The sequence below is a fragment of the Numenius arquata genome, chromosome 3 (genome assembly GCF_964106895.1).
Source record: "Numenius arquata chromosome 3, bNumArq3.hap1.1, whole genome shotgun sequence".
Taxonomy (NCBI): domain Eukaryota; kingdom Metazoa; phylum Chordata; class Aves; order Charadriiformes; family Scolopacidae; genus Numenius; species Numenius arquata.
In genome coordinates, this window is record NC_133578.1 from 975,924 (window position 1) to 991,717 (window position 15,794).

The 15,794-nt window shown below is 47.1% G+C and overlaps 1 protein-coding gene across 1 annotated transcript in view; it reads right to left on the bottom strand.

Moving 5' to 3' along the window:
• Positions 1 to 730: 730 nt before the first annotated feature.
• GPD2 (glycerol-3-phosphate dehydrogenase 2) overlaps positions 731 to 15,794 on the bottom strand; it is a 57,984-nt gene continuing 42,920 nt past the window's right edge. The window contains exons 9-17 of the mRNA XM_074144818.1: positions 11,513 to 11,706; positions 9,315 to 9,449; positions 8,910 to 9,085; positions 8,263 to 8,394; positions 7,670 to 7,828; positions 5,466 to 5,578; positions 5,295 to 5,373; positions 5,077 to 5,175; positions 731 to 2,195 (exon numbers count right to left, since the gene is read on the bottom strand). Coding sequence (XP_074000919.1) covers positions 2,070 to 2,195; positions 5,077 to 5,175; positions 5,295 to 5,373; positions 5,466 to 5,578; positions 7,670 to 7,828; positions 8,263 to 8,394; positions 8,910 to 9,085; positions 9,315 to 9,449; positions 11,513 to 11,706 — 1,213 coding nt within the window. The 3' untranslated portion in view covers positions 731 to 2,069. The remainder of the gene's footprint in view (positions 2,196 to 5,076; positions 5,176 to 5,294; positions 5,374 to 5,465; positions 5,579 to 7,669; positions 7,829 to 8,262; positions 8,395 to 8,909; positions 9,086 to 9,314; positions 9,450 to 11,512; positions 11,707 to 15,794) is intronic.

Sequence of the window (15,794 nt, forward strand, 5' to 3'; positions counted from 1 at the left end):
TCATTCATTCTTAACCGTGCTGTTTAGAGAGGAGTGGAGGAGAAATTTTCTTTAAACCATATAAAATATGTTAAATATTGTAAATATTTTTCTTTATGTGGCCTGGAAAAGGTCTCTTTGCTTTTACTCCTTTTTATGTTTTCTTAAATTGTTGTTAACAGTAGAATCCTAACACTCCTCCCTCCTTCCCTCCTCACTGAACCCGAACAACCCGTGTATCGTACATTCGTTCCCCCCCAGTCCTGCATTCCATGTAAAATCCATTTCTGTGTTCCCACCCGAGAAAGGTTTGGGAAACACAAAGTTGTGCCAAACACTCCCGTAATTCACCTGAACAGACGAAACGTATTTCACACAGAAAACTTGACAGGACCACAGAAACAAACCCCTTGGCTCCTATAAAAATTCTTAGACAGTGAAAGGTGCCAGCCCCTCGTGCCCCCCCAGCACGGGGCTCGAAGCAAAAGCCACATACCCACCCCCCACCCCCCCCAATATCTGCAGTTTGGTACAAGCAGCATCAAAACCCCAGACATTTGACATGCAAAAACCATCGGAAAGGCGTTTTACCCGAGACCCCCTCCTTCCCTCCAGATTTTACCTACTGTTTGTGCTGATGGAAACAGAACATTCACTGAACTTTAAATGAGGCTTATTCCGCCCCCCCCTTTTTCTGTTGTTGTATCTACTATTCGTAAACACTTGAATTTTTATATTTTTTTTTTTTATTAAAGGACTCTGTCCCTCCAGCCCAACACAACTCTGTAGTTCCTATGCTCCACACCCCCGCTCCGTTTGCGTAGGTAATCATTTCCCTTTTACAATCCCAGAGAAACCCCCCCGGTACCCCCGTCAGTGACAGCGGGGACAGCAGCTAAAACTCAGCAGATTTTACACCAGCAGGAATTCCGGCGCCTTGGACTGAGGCTAAATTGGTATTTACGCTCAAAGAACCGAAGAGAACGACACACTCATCAATAAACCCGCTCTCGGGACTTTCCCTTCCCTGCTGAGAATCTCCCACCCGAGGCCGAGCCCGGGCGCCCCGAGAGCAGGGAGGGAAGAGCCGGGTACAACACTCATCACAACACCTCCACCGAGTGCTCCTTTTTTTTTTTTTAAAAAAAAACAAAACAAAACAAAAAACCACCCATTTTTTTTTTCTATAATTAATCTGCTGAAAAATAGCCCTTTTGCTTTTCTAGAATAGAGTCAGGGGAACGCAAACCCAGCCCCACCGCTCCACTGGCTGCTTGGGAATTTGTAAATCAACAATTAAGACTCGTGCTGCCAAAACCTGCCACGTTCTACCTGTCACCAGTGCTCGTCCCAAACTGGGAACAGCAGGAAGCACTTCACAGCATCAAACACCACCCGCCAGACAACGCTACTTATTAAAGGAAGAATTGTTTTTATTAATATGGGAGAAAGGGAAGCTGTCCCCAAGCTTTTAACCAAATCATTAGCGGGGGTGATTAACGAAGACGCCTCATAGTTCCCCAGCTTCATACTGCCGATGCTTCTGCCCAGCCGCGTCCTGGTGGCACCGCGGTGACAGAGTGACCCAAGGAGCAAGCCCAGCCAGCTCTTCCCCAGCGTCACCACCTGGGGAAGTGGCGGCTTTGTGCCTTCTGTGACACTGTCCCCGAGCCAGGCCACGGGCCCTCCCTCTCCGGCTCTCTGCTGAGCCGCTCCGAAACACCAACCGCAGATTTGCAACGCGTTTAAGAGCGGAATTCGCTTTCTGAGCTGTTTTCTCTGGAGGTGAAGGAGACAGAAAAGGTAACGAAGAAGGCAGTGGGTGCACCCACATCTCTCCAGACCGTGTTCCTGAACCCCTGTGTCTCAAGAACACCCCACCCCAAAGGCCAGGTCCTGGAGCAGGAGGAGCTGCACAGAAAAACGTTAATAACAAGAACAAACACACCAAAGTGTTTTTGCAAGAGCTACAGCGCTGGACAGACACCGTCACCGTCACCAAGCCAGGACACTCAGAAGCACTGGAATGTTTTTCAGCAGAGGCGGCCGGGCGTCTGGGTGGCCACCAGCAGAGCTCTCTGGGCTCGAGCTCAGAGCCCCCCCCCGCTGCGGTCCACCGAGATCACCCCCCTCTGGCGCAGGTTCTCCTCCGCCGTCTTCATCAGCACGGCCAGCCGGCTCCCCGACACGTGGCCCTTCTGGATGGCGCTCATCAGCTGGGGACACAAGAGGAGAGCAGCCCGTTAGCTCCTCTGCAGGACAGAGAACAGAGGCAGGAGGTCCAGCCCCTCACCCACCGACCACAGGACACCAGCGCCGTGCTCTGCAGGAGAAGGGGACAGACACCTCAGCCACCGTTGGTGACACTAACACCCTTCCAGTCTAAAGAGCCGAGTTAACGCTCATTCCTGGCTCCTGGACATGGCAATTAATGAGTATACAGAACTGATTTTTCCATGTATAAAGCCGTCTGGTTTCAAAGCCTCCCCTCAAAGCTCATGTACGTTTTCCAGAAATATCCCGAAGGTCTGGCGAGGCGTCGGTGGCAGGAGGAGCACAAGAACCAAACGCCATCCAGTTGGAAGCTACAGCGCAGGCAACCGTCAGTACCAGGGGGTTTCAGTGACATTTAAGGATGCAGCAGAACCCAGCGATTTCACCACTGCTTTTGGGTGACTTTTTCTTTTTTTTTTTTTTTTTTTCCTTTTAATACCCGAAAGCTGTAGCTACCAGAGCAACACCATTCCTGATCTCCTACCGCCCCCGACCATGCCCTCTCCCATTCACACGCCCTGCTTTGCAGAGGCAGCACACTTGACTTCCACAACTCTTTCAAATCCAAATTCCTTTATAGACTTTTAAAACTAATTTGCCTTTAAGTCCTTGAGACCGGACTCAGCTCTATCTTAACGAACACACACTAGTGCTAAGGTTTTTAGTTAATTCTTTTTTATCCCACGGATAAAGTGAGCATTAGAGTTGAAATTACATGCCGGCGGCTTGTCAGGGACGGCTGTGGAAAGCCATGGTCGCTCACACAATGCAATTTCTTCCTGCCATCCAGCACTAAGGATCCTTCGGATTCCTTCCCCTATATAGGAAAATCTATTAATTATATCCGCTCGTCCTGGTGACAGCCAGCTCGGCCACCCGTCCTGTGTCTGCCCGGTGTGACTACACCCCTGGCTCTTTGGGAAGCGACCACAAAAATGATGGCTGATGGTCAGGCACCGCCACGAAAACAGGAGCTTCTGGTACGTGGGTCTGCCAGGTCCCCAAAGGAAATCTGCTGCTGGGGAAAAAAGCTTCCTCCTGATTTAAAATGGGAGGGTTTTTTTTGCCTCTACACACCAAAACTAGCTCCTCCCAAGGTCCCCCTCCTTTCCTGAGCAGAAGTGACAGCGGCATGAGGCTTCTGCGGGCAAGTCTTCAGAGCAACAGCCGCTGCCGCATTCCACCGTGAAACCCAATTCCTTCAAAGTTTTCAGAAAGCAAACAGCAAAGCATCGGGAACTGACTTAACCGAGCCATTAAAAAAAATAATAATTAAACAAACATTTAATGTGTTTTGTTCCTTCCATGGCAACCTCCCGTTGATTTTATTACCGCATTTCCCCCTCAGCGCTTGGCTCCACGTGCTGCTCCCCCCTCTGCAGGTGCCAATGCTGTGTTCAATATTCACATTACAGTGGGAAATGCAGAGGAGAAGCCAGCAGCCACACAGCTCCACAGTCCCACTGCGCAACTGTGACACTGCACCAAAACAGTGCCCTGCCTCTCATATTGTACACATCTTACGACGGGGGGCAGGCAGCCCCCAGTGAGGCTGCTCAGCACGGTGAACCAAAAGCCCCAGGAAGCCACCAAAAAAAAAATCCACAGAAGAGGTAAATTACTCGTTGTTTCAAGTTCTTAACCACAATGTTCCCAAACTAACCAAATTACAGTTTAACACAGTAAATGGTGGGTTCCCCCCCACCAATTACAAGTTTTCACACGCAGAGGGATGTAAGAGGGAGATCCTTTCCAATAGCCAGGAAACCAGCTCTGATTTTCTCTTATATTTGAATACTTAAAGCATAAACTCCCAAAGCGGTTGTTTCTTTTTCCCCCCTCCATGGTTTGTTTGGGGTTTTTTTCCTCCTTCCCCCGAATGCATTTCAGTTCCCCAGCTAAACTGCTGCATTTTAGGCAAATAAATAGTCCTTTTTCCAATGCTGGACACAACCTGTGAAATGTTTCTGCATTTAGATTCAACAACGCTGCTCTTATCTCCAGCTCATCTCGAGAGAGACAATTACCATTTCCTCTGCCTTGATCTTGTTTGTTTAACTTGACACAGTGAAGAAAGGGCTGACATTGACCAAAATCCCCAGCATTAATTTCTCTCCTGTTCGGCATCCATCACTGCCACCGGGCAGGGGGACAGGGCCGTCCCTTCAAACACCGCACCAGGGAAGGCTCCACGAAACCAGCGCTGGGCAAACCAACAGCGAGCAGCACCCTGGATTTTTATTTTTCTATGTATTTAATTTTATTTTAAAGCCCTGCAAAAAGCAGGCGTGTGGGTTGTCAGGGTATTGTCTTTCACACGAACTGAGACAATGTTGGCCAATCCAGGAGTTAAAATGGGATTTTATGGCCTGGATGGGCTCTAACCGCAAGCTCATTCTTTAAAATATTCAGAATAGTTGAGGAACCACTAATCACTTCACAGACCCAGATAAATGTCAGTGCACGTAACTGTGCCATGCACCTTCCAACGGGCAACTGCAGCATTTTGGATACATTTAAACAGCATTTCTGTATTAAAAAAGCCAAATTCAGGTCTATACTATGGTATTCTTTCTAAATTGGGCTTGTTCTTTGGGTCTTGTTGTTTCTGCACGTGAAAAAAAATCCTTGAATTCCAAAGCTGCTGGAAGGTGGCTCTGTGTGTCACTTCTTTTGTGATGAGGCAAAGGGCATTGACACCACAGCGTGTCCCCAAGTGACCCTCACCCAGTCTCCAGCCCTCAGCCAGAGGGGAAAAATTAAATCCCCGCGCCTTTGTGCGTGGAAGGTACAGCTTCTGCCGTCACACACAAACACACCCACCTGCAAAAACTCGTTGAGCTCCACCTGTCCGTTTTTGTTGAGGTCCACTTCATTGAGAATGTCATGGAGTGTATTTTCAGCGATTTGCACACTGATGCTCTGGAGGAAGCAAAGCACCGAGGCTCGTCAGCCCGATCCCTCAGCGCCGCCCGTGCCACGCTCCCAAACCTGGAGAAGTGGCTCCAAGAGGAAACTAAAGGAACCCAAGGAAACGTTACCTCCAAGACACGCTGCACGTCCAGGATAGTAATAAACCCTTTCTTGTCCTTGTCAAACATGTGGAATCGCTTCTTGTACCTGCAAGATAAGGTTATCAGTGGGGAAACCTGCGCTGGGAGCAATGACGGGTATTAATTCCTTGCAGCACAGGGAGCTCTGACTCCACTCACCTCTCGATATCCGAAGGCATTAGGCTGATTTCAGAGCTGTCTGCTAACTGATCTGATTTTACTTTGTAGCCCATTTCATAATAGAGAAATTTTTTAGCAGCTTCAAATTCTTCCTACAACAGAAAAGAAAAACTGTATTTCTGAGGAATAGCAAGTTCTTACACAATTCTTTTTAATGTAATATTTATTAGCTTCTTCCACTTAAGTAGAATTTATCTAAGGTCCAAAAATTAAGCAGACGGTAGCTGAAAACAATTTAAAAAAAAAGTGTTAAGCTTAGGCACTTTTTAGTCCTGAAAAGAGGTATCAAGCCTAGTAAAAACTTTTAATTACCGTGTAAATGCCTTTAGGACCATTCCCGGCCCTGAGTCCCCCGTGGTACATCTACCTGTTCCGCGAAGAACCGCATCTGCAGGGCAGGCCTACAGAATGCCATTGAACTCCCAGCCGATAGCTCAGTGCAGTGTTTCACCGGTCTGAAACCAGCAAAAAAACCCAGGAGGCTCAGCACCAGGCGGGTTTTTTCATGTTTTTACCTGAAAGGCCTTCCATAGCCAGTTTTTTAATGTGATGAACACCTGATATAGATAAAGCGCTGGAGAACAGAGTCCTTTCTGCAGTGATGGGTCCCAACCACGGCTCTGAGAGCGAGACGAGCATCTGCCACCTGGGCACAGATATTAAACAGCCCACACGGCAGCTAACGAACTCTGCCAGGCTACTCTTACAAACTTCAATACAAGCACAGAAATTAGCCTTAAAGTCCCAAATCGACAAAGACTTATTTAACGGTCTTACTCTGAGGTCTAAAACCACAGAATCATAGAATCACCGAATGGTTTGGGTTGGAAGGGACCCTAAAGCCCCCCCAGTGCCACCCCCTGCCCTGGGCAGGGACACCTCCCACCAGACCAGGTTGCTCCAAGCCCCCTCCAACCTGGCCTTGAACCCCTCCAGGGATGGGGCAGCCACAGCTTCTCGGGGCAACCTGGGCCAGGCTCTCACCACCCTCACAGCAAAGAATTTCTACTGTTAATTAAATTAAACAATGCCCTTCTGGATGGGCACTGAACTGTCTCCTCCGTCAAGCTGAAATACAGCATGTGTGGGATTGCTGTAAGGACACAACACTCCAAAAGGGGCCAGGGCCGGCCGCAGAGGAGATGCTCAGTAACTCAGGGTGGGGTTTAGCCAGTTGGAAAGAAAAGGAGACTTTTTGAAAGGGGCATTCAGGGCACGCAGAGGCTGCCTGGTGGCACCAGGGAGCTCACAGCAGTTGCAGACGGCGTGGAGTGGGTCCCTGCCACTCTGACGTCCCGCTGGTTTCTCTGCAAGCTTCCCATTTCATACCCTATTGTCATGGAAGGGTTGATGTAGCTTTGTTTAACATGGTAAATGATAAGAGCGAACCTCAACGGGTAAGGGTGAGACACCTCCACCTTCAGTCAAACACCCCTGACTGCGAGGTTGCTCAACATACCGGCAACAGCTCACAATTCTCGGGGGGGCTGTAGGGTCACAGCAGGCCCCCCTGGCTGGCAGGACTCAAGTGAGCTCCTTCCAGAATGCTGGTCAAACTTCTACCTGGCTGGAAGGTTCCATGCACAGCCCAAGGGAAACGTCCCATCCCCTGTGGAGTGGCAGAGCCAGGAGAGCATCCCCAGGCTCTGTTTGCTTTGGGACGAAACAAGTCCCAAACCACGCGCCCCTTCTCAGCGCCACAGGGGGAGTGGGGTGAGTCCCACACTGCAGTCTGAGCACAGACCCGCTGGGGCACAGGGAGCTAACGACGGCCTTGGACATCAATTCAGGGCAGAGACCGGTGCAAACTCAGTATCCTCGCTTTTCAAAAGATACAGCAGAGAAAAAGGAGTGACACAGGTTACAAGATCCTCCTTTTCTGAGGCAGATCTGTTGAAAAGCGTCACTAAAAATATTTGAACAGGGATGGGATGGTAACGCCAGGTCTGCTTTAAAATAGGGAAAACCAGGATACAGATCCTCACTCTCCCCTCCGCCCCCAGCCAATACCGACTCATCCCACAGCTATTTTGATAAAGGCTTTTTAATGAAATGCACCAAGTGATTCATCCTCTCCGGGCAAAAGCAGCGCTTGAAGTTTTCTATTCAACTCATTTAGATCGTTAACATGGAAACTACTTAAGAAAAGCAAAACAGTTGCAGATGAAAAAGGCCCTTTGTACCTTTTTTTTCTGCTCGCTCCAGTTCAGTTCTTTGGCCATGATATCCACGATGCGGGGCAGGGCCTCCTCGGCAGCCTGCACGTTGAGGAAGGCCAGGCGAGTCCGTCGGGAAATCATGTCCACCGCCGTGCGGGCGTACTCCTTAACGCCATAGACAACCTACGGCAGTGAGGCAAGGGGGGAAATGCAGGGGAGAAAGCAGCCAGGCGCTGTCAGGAATTACGCTTGGCATCACAAACCCCACTCTGGGCTGGCTGTGCAAAACCAACTCTCTCTCACTAGTTCCCAGCCAACCCAGAGGAGGGTGTGAAAAGCTCCCCTTTTTCCTCGGAACGCTTTATAAAATGCATCTGGGATCAAACACGTATATGTGAAATAAAAAAGAGACATGAGATTTGAGTATTTAATTATATATCAATATAGTAATATGTGTAGATATAAAGATAAAAATACACCATGCTCCAGAGAAGGGGGAAAAAACAGAAAAAAAAATCTGGACCTGAAAGGAAAGGGCTTATGGAGATGTTTTACAGGGGGGAACCTGCTTATCCCAAGAAGAGAACCAAAGAACATTATGAAGTTTTTCCACATACCTCAGCTTCAATATAAGGAAATTCAGATACGAGGCGTTTCCCAACGATGGGCCATCTCTTTCCTGTAACTTGGGCTATTTTGGCCACCTCAAAGGCCTTGTCTCCGTACGTGGCAGCCAGATGCTGCGCCACCTATGGGGTTGGAAAGGAATTCAATATGCTTTTGAAAGCACATCAAACATACAAATATTTTTCTCGTCAATTCTCTTACTAACAATAGCAAATAAGCTGAAGAAGATATTAGATTTTGAGTGTGTGGGAGAAACTGCTTGTGTTGGGAACGGGTCAGCACTGACACCACCGTGTGTGTCAAGACAACTGTCACCAACGATGCTCCAACTCCTCTGCCACGCTGGGATCACACCTGGAGGGGAGATTTTTTTGGGAAGACAGACCCTACCATGTCATAACACTTTAAAGCAGGAAACAGCCAAGATTAGGAGGAAGAGAAAAGGGAAGAAAAGAAGAATAATTACTAGAATTTATTTTTGTTAAAACTATCTTTGCCCCGGCCAGATAATGAGCTCGGCTCAGGCCGAGCAGGCTCAACAGACCTTTGTATGGGTTATGCTGGTGTTAGATTTAGTGGAAAAACCGAAACCCTCCAACACAGAAACACCAGAGCATCCACAGCAACCATGACTCACCTCGCTTTCTAGTCCATAGTCTTGGACCAGCCTAATGTAGAGGGTGGGACTCCAGTCCTCAGCCCCTTGGAGCTGCAGCCCAATGGTTTTACTGGAACCTGCCTTCAGGTGGTGCGCCTCAACAGCGGCATCGATGGTGTCCTGTGCCATGGCGCGGTAGGTTGTCCACTTCCCACCTGGAACCACACATTTGGGGAAAGCAAGAGGAATAGGCAGTTGGTACGTACTATATATATTTTATATATCCCATTATTCTTACTCGACTTGCTCAAAGGAGCCACTCGTGCTATCCCTGACAGGTCATATCTATAGGAATATGAAGGATTATCCTGTAACATGACAAGTTTTGAAGAAAATCCCCTGGGGAAGCCCAGCGAAGCTGTACTTTAGAAGAAGTTCCAGTACCTGCTATTGTGACAAGGCCACTCTCGCTGATGGTAACGACATGATTGCGGGATATCGACTGGGTGTCCTTGGAGTTGGGGTCTGTGACCAGGGGACGAATGCCACTCCATGCTGCCAACACGTCTCCTCTTCTCACTGCCCAGGACCAAAGATCAGCCAAAGTCAGCAGGAACTGGTTGGGTGTTTACCTCGAATCCCTCCCACGGTCTTTGTGGCACTGCCTTCAGGTAGGTAAAACTATTTTTTTCCGCTGTGAAGCAAGGCCTGCACCACCCCGTGCTTGTTGGGTGAGCAGCTCAAAGAGCTGGAGAAGATTCTCCAAAGCAATGGAATAAGCCAGGCTACACAACTAAACCCAGCCCTGATCAGTATTTTGTTGGGAAGACAAAGTAATATTCTCCAGCCTGAAACAGACAGAAACATCCTATTTTTCCATGCTGGTTAAAAATCCAACAGAACAGAGAGATCCTGAAAATGGATCAACCAAGAGAGATTCAACTGTTGAACTCACGCAGCAGCTCAAAAACCCCTAAATCCCAAACCCAAACCACCCCCTCAGCACCCAGCCTCCGCCGTGTCCACTGCTGCCAACTGGACAGACCTCACATTGCATTTTAGAAACCAAAAGGAAGTTTGTCCCACAAGTGTCACACTTGTCCTCAACAATGGTTCAAAACCAGCCCAGCTTCTCAAAGTCACTTTTTTGAATATATAAAATGTGGGACCACTAGAGAATTTAATGCAATGAATTCTGCTGCTTATTAAATTTGCAACAGAAAAACTGACTGATTTACTTTATACCCAAGTCTTCGGAACATATTTTTTTTTTTTATACAACTTCCAAACAAATGATAATTGAAAATCAGTAAAAGGGTGTAAAAATATCCCCCAAAGAACACAAAATAGATTTCAGAAATCAATGATGCTCCGCCAGCATGTTTAACCTGCCAAAATGAAGTGTTAATCACAGAAATAAGATACCATATTAGGTTTATAAACTAATGAAACTAGAAAAAGCAGCATGCGTGACACCGTAATTAAGCAGCTGGAGCAGAGCCAAGCCTGTGTAAGTTGATAACCCTGGCACTGTCTCTGGCAGCAAAAAGGCAGGTCTGCAGCGGGTTGATACGGCCGGCACAGTTGTTAATTCAATAACGGGCAATCTATAAACACTGCTAATTGCGGATGTGAAAACCAGCGGGCACCCAGGTGGGTTTCACTCCAAAGAATTAAACACTTCGGAACGTGCTTCTGGAAAATACCTTGCAAGTATCTCTGTCTTATTCACAGTCCTAACTCTGCCTGTCCGGCCTAACGCACTCATTGAGAGCGACTTCTGCTCAAAAAACCTAAAGGCACGTTTCCCAAGGACTTTTGCTGAACTTTATAAAACCCAGAGCCATGGATTACTCCCCTCAGGAAATAGGCAATCCGGCATTCCCAGCCTCTGGACAGCACGGGTTCCTACATCTGAGGATGCTGCAACGCTCCTGAGTGAGTGCTCTTGAGATTTATTGTAATGCTGCTACTACAAGAGAAATACAGAAGTACAAATGCCCTCACAGAATAATTTTAACAGCTCACTGTGAAGAAGCCTCTCCTTTAAGCCGGCACTGAGTCAAAGCAGCATCTTACCACAAACCTGTCCCCAGCTCAGCTACCGAAGGCAACAACTGTCACCAAGTCATTTTTATAAATTCTCCTTTTTGCCCACTGCACTTTCCTCTCCCGCTGAAAACTGATACTATCAGATATTTACCCCATCAAGAAAAGTAGATTCTAAGAATAAAGTTGCCTAGAAAAATGGGAATAAAAGCAAAGACATGGGAAAAGTCAGAACAACTTCCTTCAAGAAAAGCCTTTTCCTTCAAAAAAACCTTGTCTCTGCCACCCAGAGAGCCCAGCGCCCCGGCCGTGCGGCCGGGCAGCCAGCCCCAGTCAGATAAGGGTATGTGAAACCTGAACCGATGGCCATTTAAACAGTCCAAGCAGCAGGAGTATCTGGAAAAGCATCATTTTTTGGCTCTGATGCACAGGTCGTGATGGCACTTCTGTCCCAATTAGTTTGAGAAACACCCAGACGCACAGGAACCAGAGCGACCAGCCACAGAGAAGCTTCAGACAGACACACTTGCCCAGACTGAAAGGCCACAGGCTCGTGGGCACCTTCCCTGGGCAAAACAGAGCCAAAGGTTTACCTTCAACGTCGACACTAAGGTAGTTGCGCACTTCGTTCAAAATGAAGTTTATGTCTTCCTCCGTTGGGATGGGATGGGAGGTGACATCGGTCGGGCTGTCCGTGGTCCCTGCGATGGTCATCTTCTCCCACGGCAGGAAGAAGATGACTCTGCCGTCGCTGGTGGCGGGGTCAAGCAGGCCCATGTTATCGGGGCTGAAACGAAGAAGGGACGGGGTTCAACAGGGGCCAGGGGTCACTAGGGGTTCTGTTCTTGCACACCCGGTACCCCACAAAGTATCAGAACAGTACCTTTGTTCTGAGGTCAAATAATTTAAAAAAATATTTAAAGAAATCAGAGATTTCCCACGTGGCCACGAGCTGGCTTTAAACGGTAGTCCCAGAAGTTCTGAGAAATAAGGCCCTTGAAGGCGATGCTCAGATATTCCTAGAATTTGATTTCCTAAGCAGGTTAGCAGACCTCTACCTAAATGGAGGAACGGCATCTCACATCTCCATTCACTCGGGAAAGTCTGCCTCGCTGCCATTTCAAATACGAACATTTGGAAATTTTAAAACAGCGAATACCCGAGACTCATTGTGGAATGAACGACTGCTTTTAATCCCAAACTGGACCAATGCTTTATGTCACGCCACAAAGCAAGGGGGGGCTGACACAGAACACACGTTGATGTGGAAGGGATAAGAACACAACTCCAGTTCTGTTTGGGTGCGTCTACGTGTATAACAAGAAAAACTAAAGATGAAATACTATTAACCCAAATCATCAATTACCTGAGCCCTAAACAGAGGACAAGAGTAAAAACATACAAAATCTCAACGGCTTCTGCAATTCACAATAAAGGTGGGGCGGGAGGGGCAAGGTTTAGCAACGGAAAGAAAAAGCAGAGGAAACGAGAGCAGAGGAAGATCGAAACCACAAGCGCTAGGAGAGCGTTGGAACAGTAAATTCCCGGTGTCCGGAAACCTCCTGCCTCTCCAGTGGGAACCCCCGGGCTCCCCAGGGATACTCTCCAAGTGCTCCCAGCTCCTGCAGTCCTCAACCGGGAACCGGGTTTTGAGTTAAAAAAAAGGCAAGAGAGACAGTAAGTGGATGCCGTTACCCAGACATTTTTCACGTATTCATGGCAGCGCCACAAACAGAACGATTCAGTTCTTCCTACAGCAAATTTTAATTTATGTATCAATGTTTTCTGGTACAATGTAAAAAAAAAATAAATAAAAAATCCACAGGTACAAACCCAGTTACCCCTCCTAACTTACTGAACAGCTCTGCTTAGAGTTCAGAGAACAAGAGGCTTCTGTACACCCTTCAAAGGGAACAGCTTTTACAGGAAAGCGTTTAAGCCGCCCCTTTTTCGGTTTGTTTGTTTTTATTTCAAGGAAAGATGCTGACTTTCATCTCAGGTGCTGGAAGTCCTAAAACAATCTGCCTTCGGGTTCTGCACCTTTTCCCGAGAGCAGGAGAATACGGAAGTATCTGGAAGGAGGGCAGGAGGGAGGCATTCAGGTGGGAATAAGGCCCATCCGAGGGGAATAATTCCATGGGCTCCAATAACCACAATAAGCCGAAGGCGGACAAAGACCTGCTTGGATATGAATTACCCACTGAGGAGAGCTGCGAGCAGGACCACTGAATGTTTCGTTTTTAGGGAGTCTAAACTGCTTACTGAAGGTAAGTTTTCAATATCTGGAAAGGCTAGAAGAGAAGCTGAAAATTTCATATATAGCATGTATATTAGAACATTTTTTAGATGATATTTATAGACTGCTTGAGCATACAGATGGGGAAGTACAATTTAATAGGGGAAGTCAACACAGATTTGTGAAAGGTAAATCAAGTCAGACAAATGATTACTTTTTAAAATGAAAAAGCTATTGATTTAGAGACAGAGGAAACTAGAGATTTAATATACAGTATCAGAATATTCAGACAACTTTAGACATTTTCTCAAAAGTATGATTTTTTTTTTTAATGTGATTTCAGAAAACCTGTAAAAATAAGGAAGAGAAACAAGTAAAGACTTAAAACTAAGTTTCACCACAACACCTTGGACTGAAGGGTTTGCAATTAGATTTCACAGGAAATCATGGCTTCACTGAGGGCAAATCAGGCCTGACAAATTTAGTGGCCTTCTACGATGGGGTTACAGTGATGGTGGACAAGAGCAAGTGACATCATCTGCCTGGGCTTGTGCAAAGCACTGACACTGTCCTGCACGACATCCTGGTCTCTGGACTGGAGAGGCAGGGGTTTGAAGGATGGAGCACTCGGGGGATAAGGAACTGGCTGAACGGTCACGCTCAAAGTCTTTTGACTCAAGTCAATGGCTAGATGTCCAAGTGGAGATCAGTGATGGGGGGGGTTCCTCTGCGGTTGGTACCTAAAGAGGCTCCAGGAAAGCTGGGGAGGGACTCTGGATGAGGGAGGGGAGCCCTAGGAGGAGGGGGAAGGGTTTGACACTGAAAGAGGGGAGATTGAGCTGAGATGTGGGGAAGAACTTCTTTGCTGTGAGGGTGGTGAGAGCCTGGCCCAGGTTGCCCCGAGAAGCTGTGGCTGCCCCATCCCTGGAGGGGTTCAAGGCCAGGTTGGAGGGGGCTTGGAGCAACCTGGTGTGGTGGGAGGTGTCCCTGCCCAGGGCAGGGGGTGGCACTGGATGAGCTTTAGGGTCCCTTCCAACCCAAACCATTCTGTGATTCTGTGATGAGAAAGGATGAAACAGTTTTCCATATGACAATTAATTTGCAGAATTAACGACTACCAGCTATACTGGAAGCTCTCTCTCAATCACCTAATACTATGTTTGTTCCATCTTATATAAATAACTGTAGAGCCACCAAAACAAATGAAAAATAAGGTGTTTTCCCAACAAAAACCAGCATATTAACACCTAAACGTTGGCTGTTCTGGAGCGCCTCTGGAGCCACGCTGCTGCACACCAGAAATGCTTCAAAACAACATGTTTTCATAAGACACGGATTCCTAAGATTACAGAATGGATGCGAGAACGTGGTACGAGCTCCAGTGATATCAGCCATTGCAGGATTTCTCTAGTGATCTTTAAAGGCTACTAAGATGGGTAAGTTCAGGACTGTAAACTCTAATATGAAGTATCAAGCAATGCCTTTACACAGAAATCTAGATGCAAATGGCCTTGGAGCATAATATGGATGGATCTGAAGGGACTGTCAGCAAAGAAACATCAAGATACGTGGCCAATAGTAGGATATTGAAGAGTTGACTTAAAACAACCGAAGGAGTTTGGAGCATGTCTACTTTTAAAAAAGATTCCCTTTCCAAAAAGCAGTTAAATTGGACAACGTTAAGATAGATCAGGAAAAAATCTTGAAAACAGATGATTAAAGTACACCCAGAACCTAAGAGCCTATAGACTCCTGAGCTAGAGAAGATGCTTTAACTGAAGGACAGATCAGAACTCTTAGGCTTGAAATTCCAGGTTCATTCCTGGACATGAAATAACGGCATTTTACAGAGCACAGGCAGGGGAGGTCTCTAGTTGAAGGTGCATTTGACAAAAGCACCACAAATGCAGTCAGAGAACAAATCAGAGACTTTCCTTCAGGTAGAACTAAGGTGGAACAGCCAAGGTTACCTGGAGTCCGGAAGGCAGAGCAGAAAGGAAAAGTCAAGAAAGATGGAAAACATCTGAAATTTGTGAGAAAGGGAGGGGAAAAATGTACTGCACTCCTAGAGACACTTCAGGCAGGAAGGCTATCAGAAAAACGTAGCCAAAACCTTCCCTCGTGTTAGCAGATAATACACTTAAACAATAGGGAGTGAGAGAGACTGAACGGCAGCTACTGGAATAGATACGTGTGTGCTAAAAATAGAATTAATGAGAGGAGGAATACTGGGACTATTAATGAAGAACATAAATGAGTAAGAAACCCGTGGGAAATGAATGCATTAGGTTAACATTAGTTTTACAAAATCTTAATTATGTTTATATGTAAAAACCTCTACCTGTTAAAAAAATTTTCATTTGTGCGAGCGCGGACCAAAATTCCACAAAACATTTCCCACCCAGCAAGTGGCCGCGGCGCAATGACAGTCTGTGTTGGCTGAGGAGTATTCCTCGGCACCGGGAGAAGACCTGATAGAACCAAGGTTAAATCCCAGGAGCATTTCCCATTTAGCAGCCAGTTCCTGGACTGAAGCTCTCCCACGTGAAGGAAATGTGGTTTGATCTCATCAGCTGCGCTGCGGAGGCAGCACGTGGGCAGATCCTGTTTTACAGGCAAAGTAATGCCCACACGGTGAC